Genomic DNA, 10,702 nt, shown 5'->3' on the forward strand with positions numbered 1-10,702 from the left:
GAAGCAGACTCCGGGCGGAGAGAAGACGAGAAGACTTCGCCTGAGTCCCTCCCCGCACCTGGCGGTAACGCCCCGTCCGGCCCCTCGGACAGGTGGAAGTGCCGGTGAGTCTGTTATCTGGCGCGGACAGTAGGGGGTCGGCCGTACGTAGTCAACCGGCGCGCCCGGTGGAAAGTGATACGGGTCTGAGTGTTGTGAATACCTACGACTTGGTAGGCGGAAACACCGCGTCGCTTTCTCCTCATGGTCCATACGGTAGACTTCTCCCGTCGTCTCCTAGGAAAAGAACCGACGAGTTTAGAAGGAAAGCACACGACGGCGAGGACTGTTCGTATAGTTACTCGCCCTCGGGCAGAGAGATAAGCCCGTCACATAGAGGAAGGGACACCGTCCTGCCTGAACTGTTTGGACAGAAATTCCATTCGGGAGTTATTGAACTTTACGGCCTTTCCTTACCGATTTTTGTTCCGAAAAATTTGTTATTTATCGAACCTACTTTTCGATGTTTTCGACGTCGAAAAATCCCGACGTACAACGACGGACATTTTCGATGTTTTCGATGTGTGTTTCGATGTTTTCGATGTGTGTTTCGATGTATGTTTCGTCGATGTTTGCATCGGCAGTTTCGACGTTTCGTTTCGTTGCGTGCATCGACGATTTTCGACGTCGAATATTTTCGATGTCGTCTGCAGACCTAATTAGTACCCGACGTAGATATGCAAATAAACCACGCCTCCACTGGTATGCCACGCCTCCCACACTCAGTAGTTGTATCCACTCAATTGCGCCCCCTACCTTCCCTGGGCGGAAGCGCTTCTTTTGGACTGAGAGGGGGTTTCGTTTTTGTTGGTGTTATGTTTGTTCTGTTCTTTTACAGATGACAGATAACCATTTGAGTTATATTTGGCGTTTTGGCGTTTTGGGACAATTGGTAGTTAACTCGGATAACTTAAATAGCGAAGGCGTAAAAAGGGGGTGGGGGCTATATATATCTAAGAATGGCTATCCTTAAAGTATTGCACAAGGGCGGGGAAAACAACAGCATTGATAATCGGCGAACAGATTGAAGCCTTTTCTGTCAACATCAACCAATCACAATCAAACAGCCTATATTAAAGGAAGACACAGAAGATACGCTCAATTTGCACTGGGATATCATGACATACACAGAAACAGAGTATATTTCAGTAATACTTTTAGTATTTTGACTACGTTGAATAAAAATTCTTAATCAAGATACTAGAGAAAGGAAGAGGCCGTAACAAATTATACGGAAATTTTATTAGATGTAGCAAATTAGTCCCTAAGGATAAAGCGTACAGGTAAAAGACAAAACAAGAAAACAACACAAGTAAAAAAGAGCAAACGGTGGTTCGACCAACATTGTTGGTCTTTACGTCAGCGATTAAAAAAATCTAAAGATCTAAAGAAAGAACCTTGGTTACAAGAATCTAGAACTAAGTATTTTTCGGCATTGAGAGACTATAAAAGACTTATCAAACAATGTAAACGGCGTAAGACGCGGTTGTAATATCACCCCATTGTTATTCAATCTGTTTATCAATGTTTTGATTATAATGAATGTGACGCTGCTTCTTTAAGTTACAAATCGCCTAACTGCTTGTCTTTGGCAGATACCTTGCTCTAATTTCTTTGTCTGAAAAGGGGCTTCAGAACTGTATTAATAAATTAGAAGCGTATTGTAACAACTGGAAATTGAGTGTGAATTTAAAACGAAAGTGCTAATTATGTAACAAATTCTATATACAAGGTAGAGAAACAGAAGTAACTGACAGCTATACTTTCTTGGCGTACCACTGAGGTCTTCGGGCAAATTTAAAACAGCTAGAAAATTTTTAAAGACGAAAGCTATATGAGAGCACTTTAAGCTTAAATCACTTCTATTCTCTGAAAAAATATCCCAATTCCTTTAGGCAAAAGCTTATTCAATTAGTCATTGTATCCAAAAGAATTCCAGAATCTTGGCCTAAAAATGTCTTATCTATACTTCTGAATCAACTTGACTTGAATGACTGTCTACCTGCAACTATAAGAAAGAGTGTGAGTTCTGACTCCACTCACTCTTACGTGATTCATTTTAAGAAAAAGTCTGACAAGGATAAATTACGTCTGGCCTTACATGTAAATTAGAAAAAGACAACTTTGCAATTGGAAATGTGCATCTTCCTCAACAAATCACAGAATTTGATATTGTTGACATGAATTTCCAGAAAGTTCTACTAGGTGTGAATTCCAAATCATCAAATGACGGCATTCGCGGCGAATTGGGAATACTTCCCGTCATGATTGATGCCAAATTAAAACTTATAAAATACTGGCACCGTTTAGAAAATCTACCCGAAGACGCTCTACTCCACGAGGCAATCAACATTTTACATTCCGCTGACTCTGAGTGGGTAAATCATGTACACGACATTCTCAATTAGAACGGTTTTGGATATGTATGGACAAACGCCAGGTTGTGTCACGTTGACATGTTAACAGATCAATTACGACGTCGTTTACGGGATATTTACATACAAGAATATCATACTTCTATTCAAAACAATTCAAAACTTTCTGTCTATTCGATGTTAAGAAAGAGGTACGGACAAGAAAATTACCTTTCTGAAATACACAATTTTGAACTTCGTAGATCGATTACAAAGATGAGAATTTCTAGCCATAAATTGAATATAGAATTAGGTAAATATATCAAAGAAGGTTTAGACCTTAGAACAAGTAGTATTAGTTGACTCTCATCTACTGTTTTGTACGTATGTTAATTTCATTGTACCCATGTATATTTGTCTGTATATCTACATGTAGTTTTAGACCATACGAAAGTCGCTGTACTTTTGTTGCGTGGGTTTAGTGTTGAATAAGAATGTGGATACGGATGTTGCTTGTGTTCGTTATGTTTTGCAAGTCCCACTTCTTCCCACTGGCACCTGGCAGTATGGCAGCTGTGCAGCCTACAACTGCTTCCTGTTCGGCAGCCGACATTTTGATCCTGTGGGGGAAGACATATGATTTTAATATGGAAAGATTTTGAACAGAAACAATAACTCCCGTTTGTTTTTAGTTTAGGGTATAAATTTCGGCTTAGTACATGTAGAATTCGGCTCATTTTACATCGAAAGGCGTGTTTCCTTGGTTGGGTATTAGCCTGGTTACCAAACCTATTATAGCTCCCGAGTCCTACATCCTATAGAGTACTCGGGAGCTATAATAGGTTGGTAACCAAGCTAGGTGGGTATGACATAAATGAAATACAACATGGTGTATTCCAGTTGTATTCTATGTGTAACGTTTATATACTGACCTGATTTTTGCCAGCGCAGGTGGTCCTGCTACCAGTCGGAGGCACACACACCAGGGCACGCCTCTGCTGGGTGGGACCGCCATGGCCTCCCACGTACGGTTCCCACTGGTGATGAAGGTAGGTGACCTCACGGGTCGTGTTGGGTCGGCAACCGCCCACTGCAAGCTGTGCAGGGGGCCATGCACCATGTGCTCCCCATCGCCACGTGCCCCGACCTGGAATAGCAGCACAACTTGAGCTTAGTTACTTTGTGATTTGACCACTATTTGAGCAGTCCCGGATTTGAGCTGATCCGGCCAAATAGTAGGTAAAACAACTTCATTCAGACTTGCAATCAGCATTCACCTTGTCTGTAATCGTAATTGGTACTTAAGTTAGCACGAATGAACACTAAGTGCATTTTCAGGCTTCATTGTTGTTCGTAATGTTATTAGTTGTATTTGTTATATTAAAAAACACCAATATATTGACAAAAGAATTGGATTACTAAGATGATATATCATAGCAACGGAAACAATGAGGAACCAAGTCAAAGTGATATTTTTGAACCAACTTCACCTGACGCAGCAGGAAATTGTGGGTGGTGACCTCCTGCCTCTCGTGCTCCAGTTGGTCCTGGGTGACGGCGCCACAGCCGGGTATGTGGCATTCCTCCCACCTTCTCCTGCATTCTGTCAGGATGTGGTGTCCCATTTGTCTCCTAAACGAGATGAGCATTTCATTTTTAAACGCATTGAAGTCTTCAACTGGACTGTTCATACTTGCCACAAAACCGTAAATAAAGGATACTTTTGATTTTTCCGTAACGAATTGTCTTGTGTAAAATGCTGATTCAGTCGTGAGAGGTGTCATTCGATGGGAAGATCACAACGAAGAGACGGAATTCAGGTGTGATAGATGATTACGCAATCTTACTACACCTTCCGATTTCGACGTCCATTTTATGACAGAACATTATTGTGACATAGTCTTCACGCTCGATGTCTTCTCTTTGGTAATGGGGGATATCGGAGCGCACATAGTGGGTTTAACATTAAGTGTTTTACATCATGAAATCATGAGTCAAACGTTCACCTTGTACATTCCCTTCCACAAAGGAGGGGACATTGGATTCTTCTTTTAGGGCACCTGTTGTCTACATGGTCCTCTAGTCCGCTTCTCTTTGTTGTGTTTCCACAGTCTCTGCACTCTATGTCTACTTCCCCGCAGATGTCCATGTGTTGTGCCATGTCCTTCCTCAAGTGGGTCTCTTCGCATGCTACACACTTTATCTATGTAAAATGTATTTAAAAACCAATGTTCAGATAACAATATGAGGTATTGGCGAGCTTTACCTGAACACGAACAGAAGCATGATTTCAAACAAATACAATACACGGATAGAATTAAATGCCTATATTCTTTCCTTTCTGTGCATTACACGTCATACAAAATAGCCTTGATATCAACTAGCATTGTTACCTTTAATTTGTAGGCTGTGTTATATGAATGAATGAATGAATGAATAAATGAATGAATGAATGAGACTTTATTTCCGTGTCGTGCGCTATCCCGCGCCCAGCCCGTGTGGGCTTATACGACACCGATTCAATAAATTATACATAAACAAAAGAGAATCAAAGGTACAGATAACAGAATCCAAACAAAATATGAACATAAATAAAGGTAGGCTATATACAGTGATGGTAAACAAATAAGTGAACTCAAAACAGCTCGTAAATGCAAATAAGCAAATCTGTACATAATGAACCAAGATCTCACAAAATAGATACAAGTAAATAAGGTAAATCAAACATAATAAGAGAAATCAAACGTGCAGGAGTAACAAAAAAAAGTGACAACCGTTGATGTGTTATGAATACAGGTATTTTCTTCTTTTCCCCCACGCTCGATAAATGAAAGTTGCTAGGTCAGATACACCCTCGCTAAAGAGCCACTTAATTCTATTTTCATCACTCTCCCATATGATGTCAGGTGATTTTGTATAAATTTTACGAAACATATTTTCTCGAAGATCGTCATAAAAGGGACAGTAAAAAAGGAAATGTGTTTCGTTTTCTACTTCATCCAGGTCACACATGGTACGGATTCTATTTCCTCAGGAGTTCCCTGGTACCGTCCAGTTTCAATATTGATAGGTAAAATACCAGCTCGCAGCTGCGCACACAGTGATCTTTGGCGTTTGGGGAGAAACATAGTTACATATTTTTCTATACAGTAACTAAGTATCTTTAAACAGAGCATATGTTCTAAGTTTAGGTTTCAAAAGTACTTTGGTTGCCCAGTCTTGCTTGTATAAGTCAAAAAGCTTCCCTTTAATTTGCCTAATGTCACCCCTCAGTGTGTTAAGATAAACATGTTCTTGCTCAACTTTACAGAAAATATCCTGAACATTTCTACTCCAGGGGCCATGGTTTTGAAAGTCCCATAAGAATACTTGTTTTGTAATTCTATCATTTGACATATTGATTAGTCTATTCCATAAAGCGATTACAGACCCCTGCTGTCTTATTTCACAGGGCGCCCAGCCCATGTCCCCTGTTGTAGCAAGAACAGGTACAAATCTGTGCACCCCTAAAAAGCATCTAATTGCTCTGTTCTGCACCACTGAACACTTGTCAGTTGTTTTGTATCCCCAGACACCAGCTGCATAATCAAGGATGGGACAAACACACGCCTCATAGAGTTGTGTGTATGTGTAATAACCCAAGTCTTTTAAAATCTATTATTCATTTCAGTGCTTTTAGTCGCCGCTGTAAGTCAATATGTGTGATGTACCTTTTAGCAGTGTTGCAAAGAAAATGGAAAGATATCTTCACCTTCTTCTTGTCACAGACTGAATCATGATCTTTTAGGCGGCTATGCGGGCCCTGCCATGTGCACTTCGACGTACATGTACCTGTATATGACGGAAACATCAAAATATAAGATGGATACTGCCCTGTGACCACCAAAAGATCTGCTTGGAGTTTAACCTCTAGTCAGACCCATAGCATAGGGCTGCTATGAGTCTGGTATCCAGGCTAGTCTCTATCAGACTGACCACGGTCCCTAGCCTGGATGTAGCCTCCACCAGGCCTTTCTACGGGAATGCGGATCGTAGAATTTGGCAAAAAGGAGAGTAGAAATGCAGACCCGGACGCGAAGAGATAATTAGAGCCATGTCGGGGTTGGCGGGGCGTATGGCAGGGCGTATGGCGGGGCTTATGGCTTCCCTTGCCGAAGGTGTTATCACCCATACGCTAACATTCGCTTCGCTAAACGTGGACTTTTGTCACTGAACCGTATTTCTGCTTATTATGCTGAGGTCATATTTCCAAGGCGGGGCCTGGTCGGACTGTTACGATTAACGAAAAATTAACCATTTATGTCAAGAATATACGCAAATGGTTCCCATTATTAATTATTGCAACTTTTTTTGTGCTTTGTTGTCTTTTATATCATACTTTTCGTTCTATAAGACTGCCCGGCCGGGCCCCGGTTTGGAAATGTGACCTCAGCATTACATTGGTCATCTTCAAAATATGGATCACGCATATGTCAAGTCCAATATCGACTCATGCTCCCTCCTTGTTTCACATTTATCTTCGCTGCGACATTACGAGATAATATTTTGTATTTTTTAGTATTTACCTCCATTTGGGCACCGCACCAGTGCCTCGGACAGAAAGTCGTCAATGAACCTGCCCGGCACCATGTTGGCTGCGCGCATCCCTCGGCGGCACGCCGGACATGTACTATGTCCCCCCAGCCATCTCTCCAGGCATGGCTTGCAGAAGGGGTGTCCGGACGGGCACATCACCGTCTCTCTCAGCATGCCAAAGCTGCAATCAATACGGGGTATGAGACACACTGACAATTATCTCGGCAGGTCAACCTATTATTGATATTTAATACCTACAAACTACTTCCTTTCCTGACACTCTGTCTTTCTGAGGGGGGGGGGTCACTTCTTTATCGTTATTAAAAAAAGCGCATCGTGCTTTAATGAACTGGACGGGCGGTCGTGACGCCTAGACGCCAGACCCACTAGCCTGGGTACCACCCCACTTGTATGCCGTGGCTCCCACACTCACTGTGGGAGCCCCGGCATACAAGTAGGATGGTACCCAGGCTAAGACCCACAGCACTTTAGGCTCAAAGTTATCACAGCCTAGCTAGTGTGCTGTGGGTCTGGCGTCCAGGCTAGTGTCACTCATTTCTCCAGATGCGGTGCCTCCATAGTTCAAGTGTTTTGCAGTTCCAAAAAGTTAAAAGGGCTTCTTGGAGACCACTACTAGTGCCACTTAACCTATTTGTATGTTAACAATCAGATACATGTACTTACCAAACTCCACACTTGAAGATGTCGGTTATCACCGCCTGTAGGGTCTCCAAATCCCGCTTCACTTCCTCCTGTGCCCTATCAAAATTGGAAAGGGATTTCAATGGTGCTTTCTGGGTATTTCACGGCGCAATTTAAAAACTGTTTTACAAAGTTTTGGTTTCAATAGCAGTGTCGGTCATGGGACTATGTAGGTATGTAGGTAGGTAGGTTGGTTTCAATACAGTGTAGAAGTACGTTTTTCGACTTTGGAATACAAACTGTCACACGTGGTCCCTCCATTTAAGAAAAGGGGGGGGTTGAACCTATTGCCCCCATTCGGGCAGCGACGCGAGTTATGCCGCAGAGGGACGGGTTTGACACCGAGGAACTTTGCCGGGGAGAGACTGTTTTTAACCCGACGAAACCCTCTCTCCCCGGCATAGTCCCCTGCATGCCATACACAAGTCCCTGGGCGGCAAAACCCAGCTAATCTTTTGATGGGTGCACAGACGGTATAAAAAAATAACGTTGCCGCCCTACAAGTCTGCGAAGGAAGTTACCCCTTTCCGTTGGACGGAGACTGGTGGTTTCTACATTCTATAATTATAAAGTACATACCTGGACATAGTTGAAGTTTTTACACAGGCAGGTCACTCCTGATAAGATCGTCCACGAGCACTGATCGGGAAGTGGCGAGCGAGGTAACGTGTATGTGATGGCAGGCTGCACTGCACACAGATGCGAATGAAAAGGCGACGGTAAGCGGCGAGCGAGGTAACGTGTGCGTGGTGGTGATGCTGCGCTGCACACAGATGCGAATGAAATGGCGACGGTAAGCGCAGGCCGCGCAGACAAACAAGATGTGGCCAACGATGACAGGCTGATTAATAGTCACTTAAATTGGAAGGTTCCAATTTGGACATAGGGTGGGAGGCTGAGTGTTTGTGTGTGTGGTTGTGTGTGTGTGTGTGTCTGTGTCTGTGTGTGTGTGGTTGTGTGTGTGTGTGTGTGTGTGTGTGTGTGTGTGTGTGTGTGTGTGTGTGTGTGTGAGTGTGTGTGTGTCTGTGCGTGTGTGTCTGTCTGTCTGTCTATGAGTGTGGGTGTCTGTGTGTCTGTCTCACTCTCTCTTTCTCTCTCTCTCTCTCTCTCTTTGTGTGTGTGTGTGTGTGTGTGTGTGCGTGTCGTGTTCGTGTGTGTCTGTGTGTGTGTGTCTGTGTGTCTGTGCGTGTGTGTCTGTGTGTGTGTGTGTGTGTGTCTGTCTCTGTGTGTGATTGTGTGTGAGTTTGTGTGTGTTGTGTGTGTGTCTGTGCATGTGTGTGTGTATGTCTGTCTGTCTGCCAATGTGTGACAATTTATGAACTTTGACACGCTATATCTAAACAATGCAATTTTTGTGCAGTAAAAACACTGGAACATCAGAATGAACCGAGTGTATGATAAAGCATGTATTCATAACATCAGCTCAAAAGCCATTAGTTTAGGCATCAGTACCTATGGAAGTACTTTTGTAAAACATATACTGGCACATACACACGTATCGAACACATGAAGATAGCTAAGTGTAGTTAACTTTGGTAGCAAAATCTCAAAGAAGGGAAGAACATTTGAGTCTGATGAGGAAATTGAGGATTATGTTCCTTTCGATGCATACGTTTTCCACTTTACTTCATTTGTTTCTGTTTATGGTGCACAGGGAAATGAAATTTGATCCCTTGTCTTTTCCGCTACAAGGTGTAACCTCCTTACCGGTAACGAAGGTTGCAAAATGGACTTTTTGCTTTTTTTCTCTGAAAAGATCTAGAGTTTTTAGCTTTATCTTTTAGGTGCAAATGAGCATAAGTACGGTATTTAAAAACTGGGTAACTTTTGATATACCAGGTGAAGTAACTAACGTTGAAGGTAATAAACAGACTCAAACCTAAGTTACAATGACCACATTCAGACTACCTGTAACAAAGTGGCCCAACGTCTCGGCCTGCTGAGACGTTTTACGGCCGTACTTAACCACTGCTATTGCATGTCTGTTGCATAAAACTTTACTTTTACCCATTCTTGAATATTGTGATGTGGTTTGGGATAGTTGCAATGCTACCTCCAAACAGCAACTTCAACTCCTCCAGAACAGGGCTGCCAGGATAATCCTGAGAAGGGAACTGCGCTCGAGTGTAAGCGAACTGCACCAGACACTGGGTTGGAGACCACTAGAGGAAAGGAGGACCCACCATACCTGCACAATGGTCTACAAGTGTCTTCATGGACTTGCACCTGATTACCTGCTACACTGTTTCAGCTACAACCACCAAACACATCAGTACAACACAAGACAAGCAAATCTACTGCGTAAACCCAAATACACAAACAGAACTGGACAGAGAACATTTAAGTACAGAGCAGCTTCAGCCTATAACTCGCTTAACACGGTAACTAAACATGCATCAACATTAATGCTTTTAAAGTAGCGCTAAGAGCATACGACCTCTGACCCTGACCTCACGGACAACCGACTGTCATTATTTGACAATACGACTATGCCTAACGATTTTGACTATTTGTTTTGGTTGTTCCGTTGTGTTTGTATGATTGATTATTTGTACCCTCTGTTTATATTATTTATTGTCCTTTGCTATGATTGATCATTTGATTAATTTTATTGTATTCCATGTTGTCCAATGTGTATGTTCTGTTGGGCTACCTTGGAAATCAGTCTTTCAGAGACTGAAGGTACCACCCAACTGTTTTTAAGAGCAATAAATAAATAAATAAACAACTAGCCTCCTTCTGAGCGAGCGCGAAACCTTCTCTTCACGGCAAAAGCTCCCTTGGCAGCAAAATCGTCCCTCGCGGCGGCATATTACTCGTGTCGCTCACAGAAAAAAACGCCGACGACCAACATGTCTGCGGAGGAGGCTAATAAACAACGGTAAAACATTTTGTTCAACAAGGGAGGCTACAGGTGGGACCAAACACTCTGTTCTTCTTCTCTTAGAAACCCAGAAAGCTTAGCCTGCAGTACGTAGGAGCGGAGAAACGGAGCGGCGACACAGCGTTCACGGATGGGATTCCAGGCTAAC

At 42.8% G+C, this 10,702-nt stretch overlaps 1 protein-coding gene, 1 long non-coding RNA gene and 1 pseudogene across 2 annotated transcripts; 1 reads left to right on the forward strand and 2 right to left on the reverse strand.

Moving 5' to 3' along the window:
• Positions 1–888, forward strand: part of LOC109471790 — a 3,121-nt pseudogene extending 2,233 nt beyond the window's left edge.
• Positions 889–2,871: 1,983 nt separating this feature from the next.
• Positions 2,872–4,084, reverse strand: LOC109471791. Its single transcript, XM_019771146.1, has 3 exons — positions 3,884–4,084; positions 3,326–3,540; positions 2,872–3,013 (listed from the first exon to the last, which is right to left on the reverse strand). Exons 1-3 carry the CDS (start codon positions 4,082–4,084, stop codon positions 2,872–2,874), a joined length of 558 nt encoding a protein of 185 aa, XP_019626705.1.
• Positions 4,085–6,176: 2,092 nt separating this feature from the next.
• On the reverse strand, positions 6,177–7,688 carry LOC109471986. The gene is made up of 3 exons (XR_002140334.1): positions 7,653–7,688; positions 6,959–7,149; positions 6,177–6,224 (listed from the first exon to the last, which is right to left on the reverse strand). It is a non-coding gene; the product is annotated as an uncharacterized LOC109471986 (long non-coding RNA).
• Positions 7,689–10,702: the final 3,014 nt, after the last annotated feature.

This window comes from Branchiostoma belcheri, unplaced genomic scaffold, assembly GCF_001625305.1.
Source record: "Branchiostoma belcheri isolate BF01 breed outbred unplaced genomic scaffold, Haploidv18h27 scaffold26, whole genome shotgun sequence".
Lineage (NCBI taxonomy): Eukaryota > Metazoa > Chordata > Leptocardii > Amphioxiformes > Branchiostomatidae > Branchiostoma > Branchiostoma belcheri.